Here is a 16,210-nt window from a genome sequence, read left to right as displayed (position 1 = left end):
GTTGCTATTAATAGATCTGGGTGCTGTTGGGCAAAACAACCTTAGCACTACGACTGTCGTAAGTCTATGTCAAGGATTGGGAAATACGATCATCTCAGCACTCGATCGCTTTGTACATTACCAATCTGATACACCTGGCAAAATCTCTATAAAAATAAAGAAATTACCATAACAACACATAGCTACCACAGATACCGGTAACAATACTCTACTTAACACTCAAAACAACATTGATCTGTTCTGAAATGTTAACATAGAATCAGTGTTATTCCTTTGATTACATTACCTCTATTACATCTTTGCCATAAATCCTGTATTTAGGCTGAATCACACATAAAATGCTTAGATTTTTCAACAGACATCTTCTTTACTGCTAGCTGTTTAAAGTTCAAAGGTTAAAGCAGCCAACCAATCAAGGCATATCCCAACATCAACAAGGATCTCTTCACAACTCATGATTCGCTAAGAGCAATGAAGAAAGAAGCGTGGTTTATTTCATGATAAAACATTGTTCTGTCATAACGTCATTTCTGGGGATTTGAATATGCTCTCGCAACTTGATGACGTCATTTATTGGACAACGTTATTATTGAGAGGGAAGTGTCTTGTGAGTTGTTGCACATAGATTTAGTTGGGGTAAACAGATAAATGCAGTGGCTGAATAGTTGCATCTAAAAGTGGGAGAGATATGACAATCAGTATTTGGATAAAAGATACAGATAATTTAAGTGAGGATTGTGAGAATATGCGGGAAATACCAAACTTAAGCCACCTGTTCATAACATGGACTTGTCCGACATTGCCGAGGTCAGATTCTATTCAGGGAGTCATCATTATTAAGATTAAGGTACATATTTGTAAAATTTGTACATTTTATCAACATCCTCAAAGAGGCTGTACATAATGTTTATATGTCATATAAGAAATAAACAACTTGTGGTTCTTTATCATACAATAAAACACTGCAGGGAGAATAAACCACTCGGGGTGTGTGCTCCTCATGGTTTATTCTCCCTGTAGTGTTTTATTGTACAATAAACAACCCCAACTCGTCGTTTATTTCTTTAATAATAGAATAATGCATCATATTAGAATAATGAAGTTGTCATCCATAAAATATCTTGTCTTTATTGTGACTTACGGCTAACTTACTGTCCTATCAAATAGTTCAGGGATTTTCTAGTTCCACAGGACCTCTCAGGTTAGACTGAGCTTGTAGTCATAGTTGGATTTACTCATCTAACTTTAGATGATAAAGTCAAACTTTAGGGATACATAGATGACTTTGTCTGCAGACCAGGACAAGATACAACTTCAACAGAACTCCATCACATATATATATATAGGCACCAGATTCCAACTTCTTAGAGGCATTCTGGGACCACCAGAAGACAGATATGTCAAGGCATGATTGTGCCAAACAGATCTTGATGCTGGTGGATGTCATGCCAGCAGGATTCTAATGTCTCTACAGGATTTTCACATACTGGGAAGGCTGTCCTATGCAGATATGGATAAACTCCCAACAGATCTAGATGAAGTTGTACAACCTCTAGCGATTCTCTTACAGGATCTGATTGGTGGCTCATCCAGCACAATGTCATGACCGGTTTTCCCCTCATGTTCCTGCCTCCAGTTCATCATGTGTACATAGATGCATCAGGCACTTGTTGGGGTGCTTCCATGTGCAGGGCCATGTTCAGGGAGTATGGTCAGCAGCAGACAGTGGAGTGACATTTATGATTACTGTAGCCTAACCTTGAACAAATCTCACAACGAATGTCCCGCCAAGGGGACAATGTGCAACAACTGTAAAAAAAACAGGCCACTGGTAGCGACAGCTCAGACTACGATGAGGAAGATTCACACTCTACAAACAGCCAGATGTGGTAGTGACAAGTGACAAACAGGATAAGTTTTGCCACCCTCAAACCTGAATCAGCGCTCTTCCGCATCGCCCTCCCGTTCATAGGAAAAGCCTCCCACATCATCAGCTGCCTCCTCAAACAGCAAGCCAATATTGAAACCCACTTCACCAGCTCCAACTCCCTCAACACCCTGCTGAGAGCCAACGGCAGGAACACAACCAAACCCCAAGAGCCTAGAGGTGTAGTTTGCAGAGCCATATGCTCAGACTTATTCATGAGTGACACCTTGGCATCACAAAATGTAAACAACATGCTGGGGAGGTCATGTACTGGCCTGGCATGAACGATGACATCAAAAACATAATCAGAGACTGTCATAAGTGTGCAGAATTCCAGAATAAACATGTGTGCAAACCATTGTTGCCAACAGCAACACCAAATTTGCCTTACTGTGAAGTTGATGTGACTTCTTAGACTTCCAGAACCAACAGTTTCTCCTTTTAGACTATTTTTCGAGAGACATTATCTTTGCTGAGTTACACTCACTGACTGCTTCTGCTACAATCAATGCTGTCATAGCCTACCTCAGCTGTTGCGTTCCGACAACGAACAACTGTTCGATTCATGATAATTAAGAGACTTCTGCGCATATAATTCATCAAACATATCACCTCCAGTCCTCCTTTTCAGAACTCAAACAGTGAGGTGGAACGAGCCATACAAACTGTAAAGAAAGTCTGGAAAAAGCCAGAGGATAAAGACTTATCCCTGCTTGGCTACAGGAGTACACCACTGGAAGGCATCAATCTGTCTCCAGCACATCTGCTGATAAGCAGCTTCACATGCAACACTTTGCCTGTAGCCCATGAACTCTAGTTCCAAAAGCCTATAACCATCAAGACATCAAACACTACTTCAACCTTGAGAAGCAGAATCAATAGTTATAAAATAACAAGAGAGTAAAAGGGCTTCCTGTACTAAAGCCAAGCGACGTCAGGATTTCCCCACAAGGCAGCTCCAAGGACTGGGAACCTGCCACAGTCTACAGACACCATACTAACTCTTTATTCACAATAGCACAACCAACCGAAGACATCTTAGAGAGACTTCAGAACTAGCCAGCAGCCAACCACAACCTGACAGAATTGGCAAGCCAGAAAGAACACCAAGCGCAGCCTTGTAGTTGCTGCAGCTACCATACCACCACTGGGGTGCAGCCGTGGACTGATGACATCACAATCACCAGATCTGGAAGACATGTTATTTCACCAATGAAACTGGACTTGTAACACCAGCACTTTCACTTACCTGATTGACTCAGAGAATTCAAGTGACACTAAAGCCCATGTTCAGTTTGAAGAAGGATAATGTGATTCCTTTAACATTGTGTCACAAGTATTTCATTTGTTCAGTTTCGGAAGTCAAGGATTCCAGCACTACACAGGTTAGTGGCTGGATTCACATTATCAAATCTGGGAGTGATCTAAGGTTCTGTGGATTTGTCATCCAAGCTGAGGATATCGTCAGATAACCAGAAGTGACATCATCATAACTGGAAGTGATGTTATCCTAACAGGAATGACGTCAGCAAACGGGATTGATGTCAGAATAACTGAAAAGTAATATCTTGGTAATACCGTTATCTTGGGTTTCAAAAGAAAATATTATGTATTATGTCTTATTTACCATTTTCTTCATGTCTTAATATTTCACTGCTGTCAGCCATCTGGGATTACTAGATTTCATGTGCCACCTTTCCTTCTGTAGTACTCTGGCTATGATGTCATAGAGGTAGTGTATTCGAAGGAAATATCAAACAATGTAAACATTTTGCATAATTCTAACAATACAACCTCTATTACACCAGGAGTAGTACCTCCCACCTCCCCAATGCATCTACATCTAGGATGTGGGTTAGTGGAAAGAAGTGATGTTTCCCTGCCTTGCTGCTTTTGCAGTTGCCTTCAATGGTAGGCTGGTTTGTGCTTGGAACTTTAGATAGTTTGCAGTGAAGAGGACATTTCTTGAAATATCTAAGGATTTTATGTGTGATTCAGCCTAAACACAGGATTTATGGCTATAATGTAATAGAGGTGGTATATATCCTTAGAATTATACAGTGATAACCGTCGTTTGATTTCCCGGAATAAGATTATCAATTGGACTATCTCCCTTGTATTAATGTATTGAGTGACAAGAAATGTTTTTGCACTGTATGATTTCAGCATGAAATGAAATTCTAAATACAGTAAACTATGGTTATAAAGAACCACTAATTTTCATTCTGGTATTACACATTTCGACTGTCAGACATCTGGGCTCAAGTCATGTGACCACATGTACTGATAAATAACAAAAGTGTGCACTGTACATGTACCATGTTTATAACATAACATAAATAAAAACATGTTTCTGTGATTTGTTTTGAACAATCTTTGAAAGACAGATTTTCTCACTCTTGTCAATTTCATTTTATACACAGAATATATCCATGGCAAGGGCTATAGCCTAATCATTGTGTTACTATTTTTAATTGAGGATGTAATTTGAGGACAAGGTGTCAGTACTTAAGAGTAAATCAATTGCCTTCAATTATTTATTGCCGCTTAGAACAGCTGCACTTGGCCGCGGATGTTTTAATAGGCAGATTGGTGACAACTGAGGAGCTCAGCTCAGGGATTAACAGTTTGTTATAACCTAAACATTATCATTGAGTTCGTTATATCTGTTATTTCCTTATAAGCGTGTTTGTTATGTCCATAAATTTTATATGATAAAATATACAGCAAATGGCTGTGACCAAATGAATAGTTTGCTATGTCAGTCAGTTTGTTATAAGAGTGTTCGTTATAAACATAGTTTATTCTGCTCAAATTACATTCATGCTGTTGTTGAGAAATGATGAAATCATTGAGCAGTACTTGCACACTCATGAGCATTGTATTCATACACATTCATGAGACACATAGCGAGTGAAAATATGTCCAACTTTTGTTTTAAGAATGTAGTAGAAAATTGTAATTTCTATATCTAATACATGGTATTAAGAATACAATAACGCACATGTCCCAAATTTGGTGAAAGTTTCTTTTAAATATTTATGACATATTTACTGTCCTCTCACATCAAACACACCACATTAAACAGTCATTTAAGGTCTGTGCTGTATTTCCTCCATGGCTAAAGATTTCACAGCATATATCATTCAGCTTTCTTTGGATGTACCTGATGAGAAACAATGCTTTGAAACTATTATTTTACTATTATTTACAACTTTCCATGAAGTTTAAGTACCCCTCCTGCAACAGTGTATCCAAAACGTGCTCATAAACTCTTTAGGCCAGCAAAAGATTTCACAAAGTATTTTATTGATGTTACTGTACTATTTATGTGATGTTAATGATTCATGAGCTTTTTAAGTATTGATTTGATATTTTTTGCATTTATGGAGATATGAATGAAAAATGTGATACATGTGTAAATCGGAGTAGCGGATTTATGCAAAGTGTGCACACTGGTTTCTATGTTTATACAAGTTCAGCGCAATAATACCACACAAGTCCTGCCCATTCTATTATAAACCGGTCCGGGTCAGTCAGTAAGTGGGGTGGCCAATTTTTATTGGAACGGGGCGGTCGGGTAGCCTATTGGTTAAAGTGTTGGCTTGTCACGCTGAAGACCCAGGTTCGATTTCCGACATGGGTACAATGTGTGAAGCACATTTCTGGTGTCCCCTGCTGTGATATTGTTGGAATATTGCTAAAAGTGGCATAAAACCATACTCACTCACTCACTCATTTTATTAGAACGTAAACACACAAAAGATTGTGTGACTCAGGTGGTCAGGCTCACTGACTTGGTTGATGCATGTCATCTTATCCCAGTTTTGTGGATCGATGCTCATGATGTCAATCACTTGATTATCTGGTCAAGATTATTAACAGTCCACTGTCATATAGCTGGAATATTGCTATATATTGCTGGAATAAAACAACAAACACAAAAGATCACTTGGTTCACCATTCAAATGCAACAGAATCGCTTGCAATTTATTTATTTTTACATAAATCTATAAAGGATCTATAAAATGTTATATTGTTTATTATGGTTGCACAACAGGTTTTAATGTATCACGAGGTTTCAAGGTTTGTTGTCTTTTTCTTAACAGAACAAACAAAATTGATGGAAAGACTTCTCTATCACAGAAGAAGGGAGGCAAAAAGGATGCAGACAAATCACACCTAAGTGTTCCTTCACAATCAGCGTGTGTTGAAAGTGATCAGCAGCAAGGTAGTAACAGTGGATATGCTGGGGGAAAGAAAAATGACTTTTCATTATCCAAAAGTATCCCTGATACAAAACCTGTGTCCAACACCGTCCCAAAATCTGGGTCTGCATCAAAAGACACAGGTGACGCATCTTCAAGGAATGAAGATAATCCTGCTAGTGTATCAGCTGGCAGAAATGATCCGGGATCAACAGCCAGCATTGCATCAAGTAAGTCGGAGGATGTGAAGGTCACAGTTGCTGCTCAGTATGGTACTGATAGAAGTGATACTGATGGCCAAAATCCAACATCAGGGACTGATCACTCTGTTTCTGATGAAAGTGGCACTGCTGCAAATATTATGAAAAGTGGTGATACAAAAAATCCCAAAGGAGAGACCACTGGTGAAGTATCTGATGACAAAGTGAAAAGAAAAGCTCGATCATTGTCCACAAGTGATAGCGATGGACACCATCCTGCTAGTGAAGTGAAGAAAATAAAAGTTGAAAATGAAAATATTACAACTGGCAGTCAAGGACATAGATCAAGTTCTGTAGATGTCAGAGAGCCTGAACTTGCAGAAGGGAAAACTCCCCCATCTATATCTGGAGGTACAAGTGCTGCCACTAAAGACATCCATCCAGAACTTGAGGTTTGTTATTTCAAGTTTCTGTTTCATACAATCAATGGATGTTAACTATGGGTGTCCATTCGGTCAAAAAATGCAAAGTTGAAATAAAGGACAAAAGTATGCAATAATAGTCAAATGTTACAAATAAAGAATGAATGTTACACATAAAGGTCATTATTTACCAATATCATTAAAATCAGATCTCGCTACCCCTTAACAAAGATCTGAGGACATCCCGTTACGAGTCACGTCAGAACGACCTTTCATCCAACCAATCAAAGTGTCGTTTACCAGATCATGAAAGTGACAGTCGAATGTGTTTTCTAATTATGCAACCTTGAAATATTTAACAGAGGGTATTCCGAACGGGTTTTATGATTATATCCATACAATCTAGACCAATTATAAGCCATTCCAGAATGATCTTTTGATCAGTTTAAAAAGAATTAATCGAGAATAAGTCAAAATATATTTCGAAGCATAGTCGCCAGTTTAAAACTAGTGTCATAAAGCTTGAGAAAGCTGCCTTCTGATTGGCAAATGTCGATTTCTTGTCGGTCATTTCATTGGTCGGTCAAAGTTCGTGAAAGGTCTTTCTGAAGTGACCAGTGATGGGATGTCTTCAGATCTTTGTTTAGCGGTAGCGAAAACTAAGATCTGATTTTAATGAGATTGATTATTTAAGTACAAATTATGAGGCAACTATGCTTGTCGTAAGAGGTGACTAATGGGATCGGAGGTCAGACTTGCTGACTTTGTTGCATGTCATCGTATCCCAATTGCGTGGATCGATGCTCATGATGTCAATCACTGGATTGTCTGGTCCAGACTCGATTATTTACAAACCCCCATCATATAACTTGAATATTGCTGAGTGTGGCATTTAACAACAAACAAACAAAATACGAATAACGAATTCAAAATATAAAACAATACCATTGAACAACTAGCAGATAATATTTCTATTTAAATTTTTAGATTTAAAATCACGATTGATAGTTCATATTGTCTTGCTATCGCTTAACAATGATCTGAGGACACATCCTATTACAGGTCACGTCAGAACGGCCTTTCATCCGACCAATCAAAGCGTCACTTTCCAGAACTGTGTCAACATATTTTTCAAGCGTAGTCTGAAATGGAAGTCACCAGGTTGAAACAAGTGCTGTAAAGCTCTGGAAAGATGCTTTCTAATTGGCTCATGTCGACTTCTTGTTAGTCGTTTCAGTGGTCAGTTGGCAAATGATTGTTCTGATGTGACCCGTAATGGGATGTCCTCAGATCTTTGTTTAGCGGCAGTGAGAACTAAGATCTGATTTTAATGAGATTGGGTATTTGCTAGTTGTCTTTCACTTCGCATCATAAATTTTTTAGAATGTTCGCGTCATTCCATTTCAAAGAAATGGATGCCATATTCTTGGCACATAGATTGGTCTTGTGGTCAACTGGTGCCTTTTATTATTTTGGGATTTTTGAAAAAATTATTTTTAGAGTTTCTGTAGAGACAACTTTCACTTCGACTGAAATTGGCTGTAGTGTTCGTTTCCGGAGCAGATCTGGAAAACCATACAATATTTCTTCACCAAACTTGGCACATAGATAGGTTTTGAGGTTAACTTGTGCCTTTTATTAGTTTGGGATTTTTGAAAAAAATATATTTTGAGTTTCCATAGAAAAGACTTTTACTTCGACTGAAAATGGCTGTAGTGCTCGTTTCTGGAGTTTGTCAGTTTGGATTTTTTCCGAATGTTTCCTTGGCAAGAAACTGGACTTATACTCAAATACATGTAGCTTTCTTTTCTGGAGCATAACTCTGAAACCATTTACACATTCTACAAAAAGATCTATGCATGGTTGTCTGAGAACCTTTACGATAATTATCTAATTGAAATTAATACCACTTACTTGAAATTTAAGGCCCAGCTGGTCAAGTGTATACAAGCTCAGTAGGGTCAAATCAAGGAAAGACCCACACCTTGTAAGTTTTGATGAACCAAAAATTGTAAACAAAAAAGCATTGTATGAGATGACCAGAATGAATGAAAGGCTGTTCTCCTGGATGTACCCATGGTAATGGACTCAAGGTGGCTCAATTGAATGTTTGATCACTCAATGCTCATTTCGAAGATGTGAAGAAGGATAAGTTTGGTTCATGTTTTGTGTTTCAAAGAAACACATCAGTGATTACAGTGAGGAGTTCTCCAAGGATATCAAGTCTATACAGGAGACATTACACATGGTATTGTCATGTATGTTTCGACAAGTTTCAAGAACAGTCTCCAGCTATGTGATGTAACATCATTTCGGAGTATTGAATTCATTTCCTTTCATATTCGCAAGTTCTTAATTGCTTGTGTGTATGTTCCTCCAAAAGTGTCTTGGACAAAATTATATTAAAGTTCACAGCAAACATTCTTATGATTCAAGCCTTAAAAATGTTATACTCAAAGTTGAACACAAATCTGAAAGGGTTGTACGATTATATAATATGGATTATACAGTGGTCCCTCACTATTGTGCCCTTCGATAAAGCACTATCTCGGTTACAGCGCACGGTAACGCATGGCTCCTAAAATGTATGTACATTTTAAATACTCAGAGTTTTACACAGACATGATTGTATTGTTTATTTTTCATTTGTATATAATGGTTCTCATTGCATAATCAACCATTTATCGCTGAATGGAGTTCTAATAATCTGTTTGAAAAAATCTGCGGCACGTACTGAAAATATGATTGTTCTGTGAGGTAACTTTTCACACTATACATCATTTGATCTTTTAAGTGCATGCTTACAAGTTAACAACAAGCCAAGTTCACATTTGAGCCGACACTGTCAAGTCACATGGCAAACTGTAGACACGTAGCGTGTTGTTGTCACAAGTCGAGTCAAGTCAAAGTTTATGTATAGGCCTCAGGCCAGATACAAATAGTAACACAGTATACATCCAAGCACACAATGCACGGCTCAACATTTCAGATGGATACTTGCTCTCCTACTAATCCCTACCCATGTCACAACATGGCGATTATTCCCTATGGATTCAGATCAAGTGTACCAAACCAATTAATCTGGCTTCAAATACTTTACTGTATATTAAGTGAATTTATCAGATCAAGTGCATTCCAACTTCAACATGAGGAAAGTGTACACAATGCCAGAAAAGTTCCATGTAAAGAAAGTTTTAGATGGTGCTTCACAGGCCGTTGTGAACAGCGAGTCAGATGTTCTGTGGGTTGGATAAAGAAAGAGGAAAGACTTCTGTCAGTCGCCGCCAATTGCCATGACAGCAAAGGACCGCAGAGTCAAGGCAGGAAAACAGGGACAGTGACACCTTCAAGGCAAGTGATGGCTGGTTGTAGAGGTTTCAGCGACATCAGCGACGTCTTAATCTGCCGATGTGGAATCTGCTGCAGCATATCCAACCATACTTCAGACATCATTGCTGCAGAACACCTGCACAATGAGCAGATATATAATGCTATTGACACCGGCCTGTACTATTGGATGCTGCGTGACAAGACTCCACCGAGAAAAACAGGTTGGGAACTTTCTGTTGATTATATTCAACAAAACCTGAATGGATCCTTTAATTCCACAATGCTGCTCAAAGCAAAGCTCCTCTGGGACATGATGAAGAAGGACGTTGCCAAATCAAAGAAACAGCAACGTATATAGAGGTTATCACGCGAGTGTGTTTGGGGATGGTAAATATCCTGCATTGGGAATAAACATTGTATTTAGCGAGCCTTGGCGAGCTAAATACATAGTGTTTATTCCTAATACAGGATATTTACCATCCCCAAACACACAAGTGTGATAACCTCTTTATCATATAATGTCATTCTTTAATTCTTTGCTTCAAAATCGCTTTCCCTCTCTCACAAACATAACCGAAACATTGCGAGTTTACCTGGAATGCGCGCATTAATAATTATTACGTCACAGGGTAAGTGATGTGTCTGTCGGACAGTGACAGTAGCCAATATAGTTCCAACTGAAATAGGTTTCTTATACAGTGGCGAAGCAACATATACGCAAAACAACAATTGTTTTTAATTGCCTTTCGCGGCAATCCATCGGTCTGTCCGCTAGAGTAACTGCCCTTTGTCAAAGGGAAGCTACTCTAACCCTTTACTATGAGACGTCACGGCCACGGTCAGGTGTTGTTGACAGTCGGTCTGTCCTGTCATAATGATAAGAAGTGTAGTCAAATGTACACACAGCAACAAAACGAAACAAGGTAACAATTCAAACATATTTCCGCCAAATCCAACTATTTTAATTTGTGGAGGAGGTTTTAAGCCGAAGAGGTCTACAAGAACAGATATGGCTACTGATCCCGCTTGGCTAGGCCTCGTGCCCTCGCCAAATTGTTTCGAAATTTATATCTCCAAAGTTGCCAAAACTTATAAAATGCCTTAGCTACGTCACAGTTAAACACAGATTTTCAGTATATTAGACTGTTCTTTTGATAATGATAGCAATTATCCCTTATCCCTAATTATGTAGATTATCCAGATTCCCGATGGTTAATTCTGACTCGATCGCCGAATGACGAGTGCGACGCCATGTTTGTTTATAAACAGTGAAAGTAGTCCCTACTTGACCTTTGATATTTGCATCTCTATCCGCATATGACCCCAACGGATATCGTTTTTATCCGTTGGCTTTATCCTGCCGAGAAACCTACCCATTATATGATAAAACTAGTTACTTCAAATGAGTAATTGTCCATTCAATTAATTCAAGCAAATTATGTTCGTCGTCTGAAAAAAGTGATGATTTAATAATCAAACAGTACATGTACATCTTATTTTGTTATCTTATCTGTTATGTTGCTTCCTTTCGTATGAATATGTTAGGGCTGGGACGGGTAACTCGGGTACCCGGGTCGGGTGGGTAGTGAGTAGGACCCGTGTCCAGGGAATATGTCTAAAAAACTTGATGTTAAATCAGGGAATATGTATAATACCTGAAAATTTCAGGGATATTATATATATATATACAAAAATGAGGTAAATGTTCACTCGGTGTACATGTAATATATAATAAAATAATAAAGTCCACGTTAGTCCATCATCTTCTTTATATCAGTTTCATATACATAGTACTTTCGCTGTCTCATGACTTACACTGAAGAGCTGTCATGAGACAGCGAAAGTACTATGTATATGAAACTGATATAAAGAAGATGATGGACTAACGTGGACTTTATTATTTTATTATATATATATATATATATATATATACACTATGAACCATAAACAACTCACATATCTTTTACTGTTGTGTTGTTCATCCCCAATGATTCCAACTCAGTTAATCGCCTATTACTCTTAATCAATTATTTGGACCCATAGGTAGTGTTGAAGCAAGGGACCACTGTATAAGGGAAACTGTTGAGGCAAATGACACCATTCAAAGAATCTGATCATGCTCCCATGTTACAGGGATAGAATTACTAGGTTGAAAACCCAAACAGGAAGGTCAAGTATAAGATGTACCGTCTACTTAAAATTTGATGGACACTAAGGATGAAAAAGGTTAATTTCTACATTTGAACCTGAAACACAAGCAGAATCTACCAGTACTGTATATCACTGTGTATAAAGCGACCCCACGTATAAGACGACCCCCCTGTACACATCTTCGAAATCAACCCCAAATCCTATACTCTGTTTATAAAGTGACCTGGAATGAAGCATATCACAAGTACGGACACAAACCTTATATTTGCAATAAAAATATGTTGATTTTGCATCATTTTTTTTCTACGATGTTTGGTCGCGTGTGTAACTCCAGCACACATCCACATTTTGTATTTACATGGTGTGAAACCAAATTGGTGCCCGTAAAATAAAATTCATTTATGAATTATAACATAAGAACATATTTCAAGTTACAAGCCATTTATTAACACACGCCCACTTTTCTTAATTTAATTAATTCACAGCTTTGTTAATTATTTACATACATAAATCCATTCATCATTCAGAATCATACATTAAATACATACATCATTCAGAATCATACATAAATACATACATCATTCAAAAAATTGTAGCGGCCATAAAATTTCCGAGTCCCGTGATGGGATTCGAACCACGGTCCTTCTGATCCGAGGTCGGACGCCTTGTCCACATGACAAAAGAGGTTAACCCCGTCAGCAAGCTGACATGGTAAGGATGTCATCTGTGGGATGACTCCACGCCCTGCGACAAAATCATACATAAAATCACAAGCAAAAGTATTTTCCAGGCTAATTTACTGTTTGCTATCATTAGAACAGAGCAGAATCACAGATCAGCCTCAGTGAAGCCATCAAATACCGAATCGGATTCTTCAGCACGGAGAATGTCCCAGGCTGTCGAATCCGTTATGTCGTCATAGTAGTCATTTAGTTCATCCTTGAAATCATCTGGGATGTCGGCGACTGTGTCTGTTGAGTCGGATCTCCCGCATTAAGCATTAACAAGATCCTCGTCCTCCGATCCGTCCATAGCCTTGGCAATCCCACACTTTAGGAAACTTCGTTTCACCATGTCTGCTGGTATATCCGTCCATGCAGTCTTGACCCATTCCTCAACAACTGGTAGCGGTGCCTTTCTTTGTTTATTTGGTAATCTAATATGCTTTCTGCTGGGCCCTTCATGATGTCAAAAGATCAAAAGAAATATATTTTACAAAATTCCTCCGGCCTATACACAACTGAGTGTTATGCATATTTACATAATCATGAGTCTTACATATAGGGAAATACACATTGTTTGATTAATTCATTTCCTTTTGCAGATGCATGCTTAATAAAAAGTTAAAGATTTTTATACTAGATTCATTCTTTGACGTTAGAATATATCCGAAAGCATTTCAGTGACATTGTTATTAAACAATCTTTGATATATTTCTTTTGAAAGATATCTGTAAAATAGACATACAAACACAAAACGAATTTCGTTTTCTATCTCTATATTGCATAGTTGACAAATTAGTTTCGATTTTTCAATGGTCTGTTTTCATCGTCTTTAATCTTTTTATCATGTTTATATATTTTAAAACTAACTTCATGTTTCAACTTACCACTTTTTGTCAACAGATTTTAGAGAAAGAAGTATTGATATACATCCCACCAGCTGTGATGAAAAAGAAAGATATAAAAGTTATCTATGCTGACTTTCGTTTGAGCAATAAGGACACCATTACGGTTGAAATGAGAGCTGTGAGTGAAAAGATGTGGACAAGTAATGTACTTCACTTCCCTCTTGACAGCGACCCTATGCAGGCAAGAATAAGCATTTGCTATTGGAAATCATGGTACTCCCAAACTGTTACTCGCTTTGAATGTCCATGGATTGGAATTGGTGATGCTCATACACATCGTCAGACTTTTGGTCAGTATTTCACTGCAGAAAGTTACACAGAGCATGTGTTTCACATAATGCACCACTGTGTGGAATATGGTTTGAAGGATGCTATTATGCAAGTGGATAAATTGACGAGAGATTACCTGAGAGAGAAGCAGGATCATTCTGACACCATCCTTCGTTTACTGAAAGTTTACATTGAAAAGGAAGGACGTTATCTAACACAACACACATTTAGTATACTTGGATACGTTTATGGCCTACTTGTTCCAAAGTGGAGTATTCAGAAATTATCGGTATGGGTTACATCAAGTATCTGTGTTCAGATACTTGATGATCTGAAAACAATTACTGAACATGATTTGCCAAGCCTGACTGTGCCGGTTTTTGAAAGAATTGGGGAATCCTTAGTTCAGACAGCCTATCCTCAAAGAAGGAACAATGTTCTCTTCATCTTAATGGAATATTGCTTTCCAATACTTTCCATGGAATATTTCTCCAGACTGATTGACAAATATGTCCCACAAGGCAACTTCAGCGTACTGGATGATGACTATGAATATGTCATATCAGTGTTACACAGTGCATATTGTCATGTAAATCCCAATAATGTCTCCAGTATCAGTGCTTATCTGTTCAAACTGAGTAATAATTTGCCTCTTAAGTACATCTTGGCTGAAGAAAAACATCTCTCTCAATTCAAAACAGATATTACAGTTCAAGATATTATTCTTAGGAAAGTGAGCAAACAATGTCGTGCAGCTGAGAAGAAGAAAGACATAGGCGCAATCCAAGAACTGTATGATTTGCTGTCAGGATGGGCCAAAACTGAGGGAGATATTGCATCCGTCTTGGAACAGTCGATTGTCTGTGTTCTAGAAAGTGCCCAAACGTTTAACCCTATTTGCCAAGAAAAAGTAAAAATACTTTTATTGTCAGATGGTCTTTTTCTTGATCCAGTTGGGTGTGAAAAGGTCCTGAAAACGCTGGCAGCATCACATCATAAAAAACTGCATGCCTTGTTTACTGAAATGTTGCAGCAGAACTTTTTCAAAGGGGACGACATCACTCTGACAAGAATAACCCTTAAGTGGTTTGAAGAAGCTATTCGATTGCACTGTGGTGATACCCGATATGTCCGAGAAATTGATGACTTGCCACATGTGTATCATTATTTAGGAAGTGCATTGTCTGCTGATTGTGTTATGGAAAACAAGAATCTTGTTATGAAATTGAAACAAGCAGCATTTAGATTCTTAAACAAAGTTGATGTGCAATCTTTAGTAGACAAAGTGCTTGTTTGTGACATAGTACCTGAAGGTTCAGCTTGCCAGGCAGTTTTGAATGAACACCTGCAGAAGTATTTCTTTGAAGGAAAAGTGACGGATATGATGGGTGTCATTGTCTCAAGAGCTGGTAATTCATCTTGGAATCCATTTTCAAGTAGGAGATACACAAGGTAAGCATTAGTATAATACAAGATATATTTGTTAGCTCGGTTTAATTAAATACAATTCTGACATGGTAACATGATATGAACTTTTGCCATAACAAATATCAGTATGCTCTTATTGTGTGTTTACAATGGCAGTGAGCTTGTGTTTGAATGGGATGTTATGTGCCTGATACTGCAAGTATATATGGTATATATTGCCAGGTAGGAGGTATCACCTTTATGAACTTGGTTATAAGTTTTTGCCACTTGAAGCAGGGAGTATGATTTGAATATTGCCATAATGCAAGATAACTGATGAGATACTTATAATGTGAAATGAAATATTGGATGCATACCAGTAAAGTGTGCATCCATTTTTCTGAAAAGTTAAGAATGACACGTTGGTCCCAATTTAACCTACTAGAATGAACAATGTAACCGTTCCAAAGCCCTTTCAACTGATTATCATATGTAATAGGAATTTTACATGAAAAGGGAATCAATTTAAATAGTGAACTATACTCAAGGCAACTATTGAAGGGTCACCAATATAACATAGGACCGAAAGACAATTTTGAAAATGATATGGTCGTCTTAGCAGAAAATTATATTATATTTCAGTTCCAAATTCATTGCAAATCAAA

The 16,210-nt window shown here is 37.9% G+C and overlaps 1 protein-coding gene across 1 annotated transcript in view; it reads left to right on the top strand.

Moving 5' to 3' along the window:
- LOC139467478 (uncharacterized) overlaps positions 1-16,210 on the top strand; it is a 45,726-nt gene that overhangs the window by 10,513 nt on the left and 19,003 nt on the right. The window contains exons 4-5 of the mRNA XM_071249024.1: positions 6,037-6,787; positions 13,864-15,590. Coding sequence (XP_071105125.1) covers positions 6,037-6,787; positions 13,864-15,590 — 2,478 coding nt within the window. The remainder of the gene's footprint in view (positions 1-6,036; positions 6,788-13,863; positions 15,591-16,210) is intronic.

This window comes from Haliotis cracherodii, unplaced genomic scaffold (genome assembly GCF_022045235.1).
Source record: "Haliotis cracherodii isolate W230 unplaced genomic scaffold, xgHalCrac1.p SCAF_2, whole genome shotgun sequence".
NCBI lineage: Eukaryota > Metazoa > Mollusca > Gastropoda > Lepetellida > Haliotidae > Haliotis > Haliotis cracherodii.
This window is presented reverse-complemented; position numbering and strand designations above follow the sequence as displayed.